The 16,385-nt window shown below is 50.0% G+C and overlaps 2 protein-coding genes across 7 annotated transcripts in view; both read left to right on the top strand.

The window, feature by feature from the left end:
• Positions 1-16,385, top strand: part of LOC144106417 (N-acetyltaurine hydrolase) — an 891,210-nt gene that overhangs the window by 555,991 nt on the left and 318,834 nt on the right. The gene's annotated exons all lie outside the window — the stretch shown is intronic.
• Positions 965-14,245, top strand: LOC144106416 (uncharacterized). The gene is given in 3 exon segments (XM_077639221.1): positions 965-2,055; positions 2,057-2,332; positions 12,635-14,245. Coding segments are annotated over 3 exon segments (2,880 nt in total). The 3' UTR covers positions 14,148-14,245.

A 16,385-nucleotide genomic window follows, 5' to 3' on the forward strand; every position in this document is an offset into this window, starting at 1 on the left:
CTGTTGTGCCGGGCAACCAGCCCGGTTTCCACATTTACAAGTTGCACAAATTCTCCTGCGAACGCCCTAGGACAGGCCCATTGGACAGGTGCTGCGCCGGTGCTGCGCCGCAAGGCAACAGCGCCCTAACACTCCCTGGACAAGCTATGATGCTGCGCCGTTAGGCAGCGGCGGCTTATGGAGAAGCATCGCCGAGCAACATGTCCGAACGTGTTGCAACATTGCTAGACAGCCAGGCGCCGGTTCCCTTTCCCCCGGAGTCACCGCGCGCGGCAAACTTGAAGCGGGTGGCCAGCGCGGTCGCTGGTTGGACCTCTCGGACGGCTGTCAGGTGCTCGCTTTTTATTGGTGCGTTTGTGTGACGACCGTTTCTCGGGGCTATATAAGCCCCAACGCTGCTGCCTGGGGAGGTTTTGGGGCTTATATAGCCCCGAGAAACTGCTGCCTGCCGGACGTCACCGTGCGAGAACAGTCGCGTTTGCTGCTAGCTCTCGGCCCCTGTGCCGATCTCGTCCTGCATAATGCTCTGTTCATAATGTATAAAATCCCTTTCGTTGTTCTCATCGACGCCTGACTCGGAGTCTTCGCTACCGACTGAGAGCTGGCAACGCTGTGTCACAAAACAGGTGGCGAGCGTTACGGGATCACCTCAAAGTCACAACACTGGATGGCAGCTACGGGATTGACCGGCATCAGCTACCTCGGCGCGGTGAGTGCCTGAAGTTTACCTCAAACACCAGACTTTCTCTGACACAGGTTATAGGAGCTTAGAGAAGGACTTGGTGTAGCATTGCGTTAACCTTGTGTGTTTAAAGCCTAGTAAGAGTGTTTTGAAAACCAAGGGATGCTGAGGGGGTAAACAGGGCAGTGTGTGAAATACTTGCGCGTGTCTCACTAGTAACGTTATAGTAGCGTACGGCAAGTATATTCAAAAAGGGTAAACAGCAAGAGGACAGTGTGAACGATGGAGAAGTGCAAGGTCAAAGAACTTCTCCAAATTTGTGTGGAGTTGGGCATTGAGTTGGGCTCAGCAAAAAGAAAGAATGCGATCCTTGAGGTCATGAGGACTGGGGACGTAACGGCTGAGGAAGCCGAAGAGGCCTGGGCGGATATCAATGAACTGTGGGAGCAGCAGGAAAAACGGCGCGAGGAGGAAGGAAAACGTCGCGAGGAGGAAAAGGAAGAGAAACGTCGCGAGGAGGAAAGGAGAGAAAAACGTCGCGAGGAGGAAAAGGAAGAAAAACGTCGCGAGGAGGAAAAGGAAGAGAAACGTCGCGAGCACGAATTTAAAATGAAAGAGTTGGAGGCCCGAATTAGCTCGCCGGCGCCTAGTCTCGCTTCTGACGGTCCAAGAATACGCGATCAACTTCCACCCTTTGTCGTCGGAGAGGATATGGCCAAATACCTCGTAAAATTTGAGCTTGTGTGCGAACGGAATGGCATTGAGCGATCTCTCTGGGCACAGAATCTGTCAGCCTTGCTTCCTGGGGAGGCATCGAACGTAATAACTTGCTTATCGAAAGAGGCGTTCGAAAGCTACAGTGACGTGAAGGAAGCGCAACTGCGGAAGTACAAATTGTCGCCCGAAGCTTTCCGGCAGAGGTTCCGGTATGCAAAAAAGGGCAGGGAGTCGAATGTTGACTTCGCGTTTCGTCTAACAGCCGACCTGGTGGAATGGCTGAAGGGCGAAGAGGTTTTCGACGACCGCGATAAAAGCATCGAGTGCATCGCGCTAGAGCAGTTCTACCGTTGCATTGATGAGGATATCAGGCTCTGGCTGCAAGATAGGCTAAAGGAGGTTAAGCTAAGCAAGGCAGCAGAGTTAGCGGAAGAGTATTACACCCGCCGCAGCATGCACAGCACGGCAGTGCGCGTAGAAAAAACCGATAGGAGAGATGGTTTTTCCAGGAAGTCCGACGAACGGAAGCAAATCACCCGTCGCGAGTCTCGGAAAGACGAGTCCCTTACCGAAGAAACTCTAAGGGAAGGACAGAATGCATCTCAGAAGGCTAACGATGGTCCCAAGCAGCGAAACGATGCGACGCGTTCTTTTGAAAAAACGAAAGCCGTTAACCTGCTACAACTGCCAAAAGCAAGGGCATATCGCGGCGAACTGCCAAGAGAAAATTGCTTTTGCAACAATACGGGAAACAAACAAAAACATGCGACTATTGGAGCCATATATGCAGGAAATTATGGTAAATAGCAAGAAGTGCAGAGCACTTCGGGACTCGGCAGGAACTATGGACGTTGTCCACCCGTCTTTCGTCTCTTCGAGCGATTTTACGGGAGAATGCGCTTGGATACGGCAAGTGGCCGAGGAGGAGAGTGTCTGTCATCCCCAGGATTCTGGACCATGCGCCTCGAAAAACCGGTCGCGCCATCTCGCGACAGCCGGCGGCGCGGCGGCGCGTAACTCAATGACGACGAAAAATAAAAATTGATATTTCGTCGCGCATAACAGTTAGAAATTAGCTCTCTCACCTAGATGTTAAATGCATCTTAAAGTTTCATTTAGTCGAGTTTCATCGATGTAGCTTACATATTGCGTTTGCCATGAGCAATGATCTATGACAGCATGGAGCCTATGGCGAGGTCCTGAAAAATACCCCACTTGACTTCAATTTATCGCTCACTACAGCCCTATTTTAAAATATATCGGCAAGCTCTAGCAGGTTCACGTAGGGTAATGTCCTACCTTTAAGGAAGTATAAGGTATTTTACATTTCAATGGCGTAAGTCTTCCTGCGCTATTTCACTATTGATCATGCATCATCAGCTTTTTCATGAAACGTGTGGCGCCCTCTCTCGGTGCGTTGGAAAGGCACACGTCCCTGCTCGCGGCCGGGCTCGATAAGCGGAGGCGGCTCGATTCCGGCCGTGCCCTGCTACAGTGTCCCTGCTTTGGTAGGTTGCTTTGGGAGGTTGAGCCTGCCGTACGAATGCGCAGTTTTATCAAAAGTGCCCCCATCGGAGGGAGGCTATGGCCATGGGCTGCTACATAAAATGCTACAAGGAAGCGTGTGCCTTCTATGAGGTATATAGAGGAAATTATAAGAAGACTCTTTGGCTTGACAGGTACATTTTTCATTAAGCGCGTACAGTGACCACACCGGCATAGGTGATAGTGGAATTGCGTACGCAATAACAGTGCAAAGCAATGAAGCTTCCAGGTACTTTCGTTCAAGCAGTGAAATTTGTAATTCCCGGACGCTCATACTTAGAGCTCACTCACCGATACTTGTATATGGTTCTTGCACTGTGCATTCAAAATTGTAAAATCGTGTCTTAATGTCTACATTTCAACACTCATGTTATTAGCCTCAATAGCAGAAAGCTCTTCCAATCTTTTGTCGATGTGGTGCAAGTGCAGCAAGGATGCGTTGAAGTGAATGTTGCATGTGTTGCACATAAGAGGCGGCAAACCTGATGCTGCGTTTTATGCCAGTAGGTTATTTGTCCAATGTAACAATTAGTAGTGTGGTAGTTCACATTTTTGTCTAGGTTGGTAAAGTGCTTCTCACGATTCGATCGTTCGCCGTCGAGAAGGGGTTTACCATTGCTGTAATCGATGCTAGTTTCGGCAATTCTGTCAAAGATGTACGTGAAGGATGAACCTCTAACGAAGACTTCATAGAGTGGCATGCTAGGAACTATTCTGAAGAGTGTGCCATCAGTTCGGCAAGCCAGTAACTACGCCGTTACCCAGAGCAGCAATCAAGAGTCAAACTCTAGTTAAATGTTCTTGATTATAATTTAAATCTGCTAAGAAATGAACAGAAGTTATTGTCGGATAACACGATGTTTAAAAGATTACTGGTTTTCTCCAGTACGGTGACTCGGCGCTCCACCCAACCCGTTTGTGCAATGCGCTGCTAGCGCGATTCATTAGCGACAGGACGCTACATGCTCGCGGCCCTGAATATGCAGTGAATTTACCGTGTTGCGAATATGTGCAACAATACCCATAAGCACTTTCGCACGAGTGGCGCGAACATATTTTTTTTTGCATAAGTTCCAACCTACCCTCGTTTTTTTTTTCTGCCGCTCTCCTATCTACTTTTCGCTATCCTCTCTCTTTGCTTTTAATTCCACCGGTTGCAGTTCCAGTGCTTGAGGGATTAGATAGCAATCGCTGGGCCGGCAACATTTTTAGCTACTACTTCTTGGATGTGTGACTCCCGGGGAGTTAGCGCGGCTTTTTAAGCGCACAAACCGCGGGAGTCAGAAGAGGGAGCCGTTTCCACGGAACGATCCAGCGACTTTTAAATGTGCCATGCATCTCCATGTTCCTGGTGCTGGCTCCCTTCCCCTGTCGAGCGGACGGAGAGAATTTCAAGCCGTGGAGAGAATGGGTTGGGGGGCGATGAAAGAACAACTTAAACCGCGAAGAAAAGTTCGGGGAACCTGAAATAGCTTCAAGCCATGAAGAAAAGAGCCACCGAGAGCCCGGCGATCCTTCCATTGTTATAAACCGGACTCCCCTTCCAACGCGTACACGAGCGCCCGCGCGCTGATGCCGACATCTAGCACGGACGCCTCACCTAGGCTTGCTGGCGTCTCCTGCAGTGCGCATGCGCAGACCGGTTTCGGCTTACGCTAAGAGCGCGGACGCTGAGAGCGTACGCCCAGGAAGGGCCATTCGAGTTGGCGCCTCTAGGCCTTTTTTGGGGTGGGATGACTGTCCTTGAAGGGGCACAGGAGGCCTCCGATAATGATGTCCGGCTTGTGTGTAGTTTGCATCCCTTCCTTTCTGAGAACACTGGCCAAGGTTTCGCAGACACCCTTTACGTACTAACGGCATACGCGTTTTTGCCACCAGCGTGTCCTTAGCATAAGCATATCGAGTTGTTTTCGTTGCATCCTTTTCAGTTTTAGATGATACATCGAGTGAAGAATCTTGGGTATCCATTGCCTAGAAATGTTTTCTTTTGCTGATGATGAGTTTTAATGGCGCACTGGCAACCTCGCACCAAGCGCAATGGGTTGAAGTGTTTTCTTCAACACAATGTTAGGTGGAAGACCAATTTCCGAGCACTTCAACTCAAAGAAACCAAGCGCCAGGCTTCGAAAAAACTTCTACCTATTGGAAATCAGTGGGTACACGGCGACACTGCGGAACGAATCACACACCGTCCTCGAGCCGCATGCTCAAAGCGATGTGTCATTGCTGTTTTCGCTGATTTTAAAACAAATATGCAAGAATTGGGAATCGTCTTAACCAAAACTTGCTTGAATTCCATCCTACCCTTAGGGCACAATTTTCAGCACTGTTCCTTCCAAAAAGGCTACGGGAACAAGACGCACAACACGCAGCATCAAACGGATGAAGAATGTGGAGAGGCGGTAACGGAAAGGGCCAAGGATGATTTGAGCAGGTGCATAGGTACGGAGAAATTCTTTTTCAAGAGCTACACGGGCAGCCGGTAGCAGGGTGGTAAGAGGGAGGAAGAAAAGGACAGTGGGGAGGGGTCTCCTGCTGTGCCTTTGCCTGCCTTTCTTGTTTTTTCTCCTTTTACTTTTCCTCGAATCGTGGAGCGCAGTCCATGGTTGCTTTTTGGATGCGCTATGTTTCTGTTCCCTATGGTGCGAAGCACGAGCTGCACGACATAGTCGGCGCCTCTGCGAAAACGGCCCGGAAAGGTCATGGACGCACTCTTGCCTCCAGGCTGTCACAAAAAAAAACTTACAACCGCTAATGTGTCAGTCCTGGCAAAGGGTTTCTCCACACGCAGACAAAAATCTCCCAAAAAAGACATCAGAATTTCTGCAGAAGATTCTTTACTGCCTTCCGCCAAACTAAGGAATTCCACCAGCCTTGTTAAAAGCACAGCGCATGGCACAGGTAGACAGTGCCACCAAAATCAATTTCGGACGAGTTAGGGGAGCTGCCTCCTATCCTGCGGGAACATGAAGCCCCGACGGTCGTCACCAGCTGTAAAAAAGAAGTTGTCGAAAGGTTACAATGATGTTTTCGATCGTTTCAGCGACGGTGGGGGCGCAAAGCGGGCTCTTCCTGAAGCGGCGAGCCGGTGATCACTCTGCGCGGCGCGTGCACTCGCAGTGGTTTGGAGCCTAAGATACGCGTCAGAAATGAGCTTATTCTGTTATTCTACAATTTGCGAACAGTCCAAATAGCAAACATGTTGTTTCTGCCAACATGTAATGTGTTCAAAAAGCAGTGATTAAGTTCATTCTGCAGGTTGGTAACGAGTTTCAGCCTAATGACCCGTCTGTTAATCAGCAACATACTCGTTGCTGATTAACACCATGTCGTCAACACAACCACGACACCATGTCGTCAACGCATTCCTGTTCGGAGTTTTGTTCATGCTGCCAACATAGCCTATTACAGCTGCATGAAAGCAGTGCAGTGCTTGAACACTTAGCTATAGTATGGTGTATATGGTAATATTTTAAGGTGGGCGTTAGCAGCAAACACAGTTTTCATCGAGCTTCAGTCCATTCTGGTCTAGATTAAACACGGCTTTCTGGCCACGACGTGACTGCTAAAGAGCGACATGAATGGCAAGAACTTCACAATGTACATATATTTCTCGGATATAATGCGTAAAGTGGTTGTATAATTGTGAACGCTTCTTGGCAACCGTTGTCTGCTCACTCGATCACAGCGTTTTCCCCCGCCAGTCAAAAACACATTTTCAGCGCTAACTTCGACTGTACTATAAAGCTCGAATGACCCCTGGCTGCCGCTTCAAACAACAGCTACGTTGCCTCTTCTTTTACCGCATATATGCGACCAACGTACGCTGCAGATGGACTATATATAGTCGGAAATTAGTCTGCAGTAAAGCTACGCGCACATTCAGGGCCACCGAACAGAATTCCTCCGCGAGAAAATGTAGACCACTTGTAAAACTTTTCTGTTTACCTAAACAAGCAGTCAATCAACGTCGAAATTGTAGGCTCAAGGATTTTGATGTTTCTGGCTGTTCGATGCAGTCCAACATTAAAAAGTTGATTTTGATCACTGCTGTAATATTACGCTGCGGAATGGCCATTGTTACCAACTGCTGATTTTTTTTTTTCAATGGTATCCTTATAAGGCCAGCACACAATAAATACACATAACGCATTTACGCGGGTAAGGGCCGCACTCGTGTAGGCACGAAACATAGCGTTAGACTGTCTGGGTCATTAAAGTAGTTTATTTACGCTTTCGGATAAGTGCCGAAAGAAAAAGAAAGTGAACGCGCAAAATAATTACGCTTCAAAGTGTTCATCGCACTTCACCATGCTAAGTTCGCAAGTTTCAACGACGCGGTTTTTGCGAGCGCGGCACTTGCGAACTAGCGATTACATGCGAATATCGATAAAGATTTATTTCTAGCCTGTAAAGCAGCCAAACTCAAGCATAGGATCGTATTAATGACCAAGAATCATTTACTGCTGCTTATCTAGACTCTACGTTGTGACACCTTTGGTGTGATTTTTAAAGAAGCCGCTTTGCTTCCATAAAGACTCACGCTATGGCATCGGCGCCATCACCGCCTCGTCCGCAGTACCGTACTACCACCGCGCCACCTCTAAGAGCTAGAATGACCGAATTCTCTTGACGAGTACCTATCTCGACCCGCTCCTCACATCCTTTCAACGTCTACTCTCTCATACAGATAAAGGGACCTCTCCAAACTCATTTTTCGTACAAGAATGCGAGATTGCCGTCTGTAAACGAGGGTTTTTGGCTGGCAAACTGTAGAGGACGCTCGATATTCTGCAAGTGTGCTCCAAGGGCCGTTTTTGGGTGCACGCGCCCAAAGTCGGCGCTCTTAACATACGACAGAACCGGTCTACGTATGCCCACTGCTGGAGACGCCGTCCAAATACATCGGCGCCAGCTCACGTGCGCTCGAGCAGGTGTTGGAAGCAAGGTCCGGTTAACGGCAGTCGAAGTACAGCGGCGCTCTCGGGGGATTTTTCTTCATGGCTTGCAGCTCTTCCAGGTTCCCAGAACTTCTCTTCGCGGTTTAAGTTGTCCGTTCAGCGCCCCTCAACCTCTTTTCTTCACGCCTCGAAATTCTTTCCGTCCGCACAAAGAAGCACCAGAGTATAACACAGTTTTTTCTACCTCTTTCATTTCATTTCCCCATTCTGCCTGCTATCCTGCTATCCGCTGCCCCAGCTCTGGTGCTTCAGTATCGATGGCATATGCCGGGGCTAGCGAAAATATTTTCCTTCCTTTTCGTCATTATTTCAATAAAACCACCACTACTACTACATGCCTCTGACGCCGTTCTGTTCTCCTCAGTACTCAATCCACATGGTCTTGCCCCGCCTTCGCGGCGTGTATTGGCGCCTGAGAAATGGCTGTTGGACAGACTAAGAGAGGAGGAAAAAAGCCAGTGACTTTTGTTCTTTCAGAGCGAGAACTTTATAGGGTGTGCGAGTATCGCATTTTTGCCTGCGAACGGAATGGTTTCGAATTATTATGAATATAGGTAAAGAAAAAATACATGTTTCTGGTAACGACTGAAATGCGCTAACAGACGGGACAGAAAAGAAGAGCACATACATATGCGATGGTGTCTGTATTCTCTTCCGTACCGTTGATGCTGTCCAGTCGTTTGCGTCAACATTCACCAACCAGCCCGACCTAGCCCTCTTCAGTGAACAAAATATCGACAGTCAAAAAAAAGTTTTTCGCACAACAGAACAAGGAAATATGTATCAGACCATAACATTATTTTGGTCGTTATTGTAGGGGGATTCACTCGTTTGGTTTTACGAGGTTTAACGTCCCAAAGTCCGGGAAATCAGCTTCGAAAACGCAGCAAAGGTGTCTGCATTGGTGGAAGGGGTGGGTGGACAATTTTCAATTCTCAGAAAATAAGAATGGTTTAGCCGGGGCGAACACATATGCATGTGCATGGAAGAAACACGCCAGAAGTGGAAACGTTTTGCATTCCATACGTGAAAGGCGTGAGCGAGACGCTGGCACGCATTCTCGGTAAAGAAGGGTGCTAACAACGCACAGTCTATTGAGTGGCTTTACGACTACCACCATCGGACGCCTTCTCCCCCCCCCCCCCCCCCCCCCCAAAACGGCCGTCACCCAAAAGAAAGGGCCCAAGAGGTTGTATACCAAATGTCCTGCTCGGTCTTCCCGGAATCGTACATAGGGGAAACGAAGAACTTCGCCGAAATAATGAGGCAACACAAAGCGGACGTCCGACAAATGAACCGTGACCGCAGCGCTGCGGCCGAACACTGCGAGGCATGCGACCACCGAATGGACGTTGACGGCACTAATGTACTGGAAACCGAAGCTAACCCGCACAGGAGGCTTCTACTTGAGTCGTGGCACATCCAACAGACAGGGAAGAATGTTAATCGCTCCCTGGGGACACTTCCCGCTTCTTACATCCATGGTTTGCAGCCACTGACCCGGATGTCTTCAACACGAGGGCTTAAAAAGCCGAGGTTCGAACCATCCGAGGGTTTGTCGACAGCCCGGCGCCGAGATGCGGCGATTTCACTGTTAATCCCCGTCAGCAGGAAGCGTGCATGGCGAGGCAAGCGGGCGTAGACCGGCGAAGGCAAAGACCGAGCCAGAGGAAAAGAGCCAAGACGTTTTCCCGAAACCGCCCGCCCCCCTTCGCCCGTCTAAGGAAACCACCGCAGTGATAGCGTAGCATAGCGCATGGTCAGCGCGGACGCGGCAAGCAGACGCCGCGTCTAAGCCGCGACGGCGTCGAAGTCAGAGGATGGGGCATACCAACGGGTCCCGAGAAGCGGGCCTGCTTAACGAAACGCTGAAGCGTGTTCAGAGGCAGCAACGACAGGGTGGCGCCACCAATGTGGACCTACCAGATAATTTTCGCACGTCGTCCGACGACGGTTGATGAGGCGGCGGCTGACGCGAGCGAATAGGTGCGCAGAAAGCCCGCTCTTTTCCGATATGACTGCTTGCGCACGTCACCGTCGACGAGGCCGCCATGGCCGACGAGCACGTGGCGACTTGGGGGGCGGGCATGGAAACGTGACTGTCTTGAAGATAAACGATTCACTTAGCATAGCATGTCTTTTTTTTATGGGGACATGAATTACTGTCGTATGAAAATGGGCGCGCGCGTTTCCTCAAGGCCGGTGGAAGAAAACCACGCGCGCAAAAAGCCTGTGTTGTCTCGAGCGTGTGGTTCTCGATATCTGGACATGTTCATGCGGAGTAATGTGATGAAAAAAAAATCCGAGGGATCTGGTTGCATGTTACATTCTCGAATTTACTGTTTACATTATCCCTACGTCATAAGACAGGTCGGTGATCAGCCATGGAACTTAAAAGCTTCACATCCTGAGCCGGCCCTCGCCCTCCTAACCAAGCCAAACTTGCGACAAGCCAAGTGGGAGCTCCGCGTTTTTGCGCCACTGCATGCAATGGATTCTACCGTGGCGTGCGCGCGCACACCCACACACTCAGCCCAACACACACACATACACACATGCAGAAAAAGGCAGTGAACTAGGGCGCCAGAAAGTCACGTGCATGCAGGTACAATTCCTATACAAGCGCATCCCGAAAATGGTTACACGTTTAAATGGTATTATTCAATAATTTGTACGCTGAGCAACCTGTCACCATACTTGTGTATAAATGCAGGAAACACATGTTGTGTGCAAGCAGCCTAGGTAAAATGATCAGCGCCGTTCGTAAGTGGAAGGCAGCATATTTTCATTTTTGCGAAAGCATAGCAGCTCATAAGGAGGAAAATCAGGCGTTGTCCTCCCCAGAGGTTTGGAAAAACCACGTGACCTAATCAGAAAAAGAAAAATTAAGTTTCGTAAATAAAATACTTTCCGAAGTGGGTTCCGCACCCGCGAAGGGAACCCGCCGCATTGGCTCAGTGGATAGGGCGCGATGTCAGTGCACGCTAAACATCGCCAGGTGGTCTAAATTATTCCAGAACCCTCCACTACGGCACCTTTTTCTTCTTTTTTTTTTCACTCCCTCCATTTTCCCTTTACGGCGCGGTTTAGGTGTCAGCCGATATGAAAGACAGATACTGCGCCAATTCCTTTCTCAAAAAACCAATTTTCAATTTTTACTTTCAAGGTTAGTTTCTAAAATTGGTTTTGAGGAAAAGAAATGGCGCAGTAACTGTCTCACATATATCGGTTGACGCTCGAACCACGCCGTGAGAGGACTGACCTCTGGCCCACTTGAAGGTCAAAACCGTAAGCACCGCGAAATCGTTACGAGGTAGCATAGTGAAGCTTTCGCATCAAAAGTGAAGGAAAATAATGTTGCCGGCCGTGGCAATTGCTATCTAATATCTTAACCACCCGAGCTGCAGCCGGCGGAGGAGAAAGGGAAATGATATCGAGGAGAAATATAAAGGGGAGCGATAGCAAGGAAGCACAGGATCGAGTATTCGGGTGTGGCTCAATCCCCGGTCCGCTTTCGAAGGGGGATGCCATTCACATACCTGGCTTAATATCTCATATGGGCCCTTGAGGCTTGGGTGTTACGCATATTTTTGAAAGTATGGCGGAGTGCTTGGCGTAACGCACTCTGGCACAGGTCAGCCCTGTATTGCACTGCCTCCGGGATTGGCCCGTGGCCTACGGGCTATTGCGCGCGCTTTTCTTCTGTCTCTTTACTCCCATCTTTCACCTCCTACTATCAGCACGCAGGCAGCTGGGCGTGGCTCCGCATTGAGCCAGTAAGCAAGCCCGTGCTTTTCCTTTCGTCCTTCTGTCGACAACTCAACTCAACTCGAAAAAAGGAAGCACAGGGGCTCGAGCTGGGTTTGGGTATCGTCGCCTTCATCAACTTCCATTCGGGCGGCGTGAACTGATCAGCTTGGCTGGCCATTGCATTAGAGCAGCACGCCATCGCCGCAGCCGAACACCACGCTGCAAGCTTTCTCCTTCACAGCTCGTCAGTAGACTTAATTGTTGTCCGTAATTTTTTTCCCCGTTGCGAAAAAACTTGATAATTATGGTGAGTCAGGTTATAACTGCAACCTCTTTCGAAAAAATAAAAACACTGACGTGTAAACAAATGCGCAACACAAGGTTCTTACTGATGCTTATACGGCCGCTAGTTCTGTTCTGTCACCAGTCATCAGATTTTCTGTACAGCAAAACACCATTAACCATGAACACACAGGCCGTCCCACGGGGAGAAGTTGGGTGCAGCGCTAAAAAAATTCTATTCCACGCATTATGCTCTGGAGTCACTGAGAGATAGCTGGGCCTTGGCACAATTCTGGAACGTTTAGCCATATCTTGTGTGATGTGCATATATACCGCCAGTAGTTTTTGACAAATGGCCCCTCAAAGTCGGACAAAGACGGGGAGTGTACACCGCTTCAACCCCAACCCGACTTCTTTCTTTTCTTGCACCGCAGTAAAGGAACAGTGTAGGGGAGCCGCACAGTCAGCCCGTTTCGAACACGCTGGGTGGAAAAAAAAAACAGAAACGCGAAGGGTGCCCCCCTCCCGAGGAGCTTGGCTTGAGGGGAGGACACACAAAGCGGACAATGGGCGAAGCTTACTAGCGTCTCTCTCTCAAACCGGGAGGAAGAATGTAAGAGAAGGAGGAGGAGCTGAACTTCATGCGGCCCGTGGTGGCGGCGTTGTGAACTAGGAGCGGATGAACCAGAATCCTGGCCATGTTGCCGATCGCAACAGTTATCGTTGAAGGAGAGTTCGGGAAACTTAACACAGAGGCCGCTGTGTCTGCCGCCCTCCCGGAGCATTTTCCCTACCTCTTCTCAAATAGCTCGGAGCAGCTGCTGAAGGATCAGGGCGAATCATTCTTCGCCGACGTGGCGTACATGGCCCTCACGCGATCCAAAGCGCGTCAGCTGTCGAAGGAACTTGACTTGGCGGCGGTGAGCGAACAGCGGGGTGACGCACGGACCGATCAAGGTAATTTGAGTGGCGAGCAGGCACGGGAGATGCAGAGCTCGGAGGCTGGCCTGGGCGAGCGTGGCCTGGAAGTTACTGGGAGTGACACGTGCAGTGCTAGTCGCGATGTAGACACGACGGCGCAGTTAGGTGACGCGGGCTCCACACTCGCTCCAGTTTCCGCCAGCTGGCAGCAGCTAGCTGCAGTTGAAAAGGAAACTCTGATTCGCGAGCAGCAGGAAGATTGCTCCATAGCCGATCTGATGAAGCGCGTCAGACTGGGGGTGGAGAAAAAGAGGGTTTCATTTTACGAGAAATCGGGCTTATTGTACCGCTGCTACACGGATAAGCAGGGTCGCAAATATGAGCAGCTTCTGATTCCTCGGAAATATCGCCGTCAGTTACTGGAACTCGCGCAGGAAAATGCGTGGGCTGGGCACCTTGGCTTAAAAAAGACCAAGGCTAGAATGGCTCAGGGGTTTTATTGGCCGTATTGTTGGAAGGATATCGAACAATTCGTGCGCTCTTGCGACACCTGCCAGAGAGTCGGCAAATCCGCTGACAAGTGGAAGGCACCGACGAAATTGGTGCCAGTCATAACAAAACCTTTTCGGCGAATGGTAATCGACATTGTAGGTCCTCTGCCAGAGTCAACGAACGGTTGTAGGTATGTTCTGACCGCCCTGTGTGTCGCGACAAAGTTACCAGAGGCGATACCTCTTAAGGAGGTAAATTCCTCACAGGTCGTAGGCGCTCTGCTCTCAATGTTCGCACGCGTGGGGTTCCCTTCCGAGATTCAGTGCGACAACGGCAGCGTCTTCACCAGCTGCCTAAGTTCTACTTTTTTGGAAAGATGCGGCATTAAAGTGGTGCACAGTTCTATCCATCGCCCACAGTCTAACCCAGTAGAGCGAATGCACTCGGTGTTGAAACGAATATTGAGAGCTCTGTGCTTTGAGCGTCATTGTGACTGGGAGGCCTGCATTCCCGCAGCTATGTTCGCCTTGAGATCTGCTCCCCATGAGAGCACAGGCTTTAGCCCCGCGGAGCTTGTATATGGCCGGAGCCTAAGAACTCCGCTGCGCATGCTACGAGAGTCTTGGGAGGGCAGTGACGACGACCCAAATGTAGTCTCCTACGTCCTCCACCTCCTCCAGAGGCTCGGGAAAACAAAAGATATTGTAGAGAACCACATGAAGGCGGCGCAAACCTTGTCAAAGGAATACTACGACAAGTCAGCAAAAAACGCACTTTTGAAGTGGGTAGCCAAGTGATGTTGCTGCGACCGTCGAAGAAAAACAAGCTCGAGGTTCACTGGGAGGGGCCCGCAAAGGTTGTATCGAAGCTTTACAATACCAACTACGAAGTTAAATTAGGGAGAAGGCCCAACAAAATTCATCACAGCAATTTGATGAAACCATACATTCAGCGTCACGCGATTGTAAGCATGACGGTAAATGCTGCCGATGAGGAAGGGGCCGAAATCCTGACGACGGCTGACTTGAAAGAATGTGGTTTAGAGCTAATGTTGGAACACCTTGCGTTGGACGCGAGTCTAAGTGCCGCCCAAAAGGAGGACATAAAGGGAATCGTTGCAGAGTTTAAGGAGGTTTTTTCGAACCGTCCGGGAAGGACCACGGTCCTAGAGCACGACATCGCTGAGCAACCGATCCGCAGTAAACCGTATCGTTGTTTACCCGCGCAAAAAAAAAAATCATGGCTGAGGAGATTCAGCGCATGCGTGACTTGGGGGTTATTGTCCCATGTGAGAGCGATTACACATCGCCCCTGATACTCGTCCAGGTTACGGGAAATGATCCGAGGCCATGCGCCGATTATCGGCGTCTGAACGCGATAACCCGAGACCAGATATATCCGATACCGAACCTGGAAGAAAGGGTACAGACGGTGTCGAAGTCAAATTATATATCTACCCTGGACCTCGTGCGAGGCTATTGGCAAGTACTCCTTACGGAACGGGCTAGCCGCTGCGCCGCGTTCGTTTCCCCGTTTGGAACGTTCCGCCCACTCATGTTGAGCTTCGGACTCAAAAACGCGCCGTACTGTTTTTCTAGCCTGATGGACAGAGTGCTTTATGGTTTGGGCGAGTTCGCCTTACCGTACCTCGATGATATTGCCATATTTTCGGACACTTGGGAAGCACATCTGGAGCACTTGCGTGTCGTATTGAGCAGGTTGAAAGAGGCAGGCCTTACGGTGAAACCAGCTAAATGTCACCTAGGTTGCGGTGAAGTGACTTACTTGGGCCATGTGGTAGGGCGCGGCCGGCGTAGACCTTCCGACATCAAAGTAGCCGCTATTGTGAACTATCCCCGGCCAACCACTAAGACGGATATGAGGGCCTTTTTAGGTTTAGCTGGATATTACCAACACTATGTGAAAGACTTCTCTGACCTTGCCAGCCCGCTAACAGACGCGCTTCGGAAGTCTGAGCCCGTTAAGGTGACGTGGGACCCGAAGAAAGAAAATGCCTTCCAAATGCTGAAGCGAGCATTGAGCCATAAGCCGGTTCTGACGGCACCAGACTTTTCGAAAGGTTTCATCATTCAATGTGACGCGAGTGATTGCGGCATGGGAGCGGTGCTATGCCGAGAAGATGCTAGTGGTCATGAACGACCAATTTTGTATTTGAGTCGCAAACTAAGTGGTAGGGAAGAGGCATACAGTACCTCTGAGAAAGAGTGCGCCTGCGTTGTGTGGGCAGTGCAGAAGCTGGCTTGTTATGTCTCCGGTTCTAAGTTTATTGTGGAAACGGACCATTGCCCTCTCACTTGGTTAAGTAACATGTCGTCTAAAAGTGGCCGTTTGCTGAGGTGGAGCATGACCCTCCAGCAGCACAACCTCGTCATCCGTTATAAGAAGGGAAGGTTGAACGCGAACGCAGATGCTCTAAGTCGTGCATTCTAGGCCTCGCTTCTTTCAGTGACCTCCTCGTCACTTACCTTATTTCGCTTCGCGACAACCTGTCATGTTCGCAGGAAGATCGGGGCAAAAATGAATGACCTCATTTGTTTCCTCAGTAGTGTGTTTTCGGTCCAAGTGATTTCAAGGGGATCATTCTATTTTCATTAGTATTGATGATTATAATGGTTCCTGATATTTTGGCGTTTTGTTGATTTGCAAAATTGTTGTTTGAACCTTGTGTACCAGATCGTACACCTGCCTCTTGTTGCAGAGGGAGCAAAAAGGGGACAGCAATTTAGTTAGGTTTATTTGGATTATGGCCTTGTCTGGTGTTTGACGGGAGACAGAGGGCACTTGCTTGTGTTGGGTGTTGCCTTTTGCCGGTCGGTTCTGCAAGCTGCAGAATGACCAACCACGACCTGTGGCGAGAAGGGAGGGCATCGGAACAACCCGAGCGAAGCTGGTCGAGGTGCCTTGGTGATAACGCTGTGAGCAGCGATCCTGTCCCGGCGAGTGGGACCTGGGCACGTGAAGCTGCCTGGCGTCCGGACACATGACGTGAACTTCGAAGAGCCTGACGAACGTGC

Source organism: Amblyomma americanum, chromosome 10 (genome assembly GCF_052857255.1).
Source record: "Amblyomma americanum isolate KBUSLIRL-KWMA chromosome 10, ASM5285725v1, whole genome shotgun sequence".
NCBI lineage: Eukaryota > Metazoa > Arthropoda > Arachnida > Ixodida > Ixodidae > Amblyomma > Amblyomma americanum.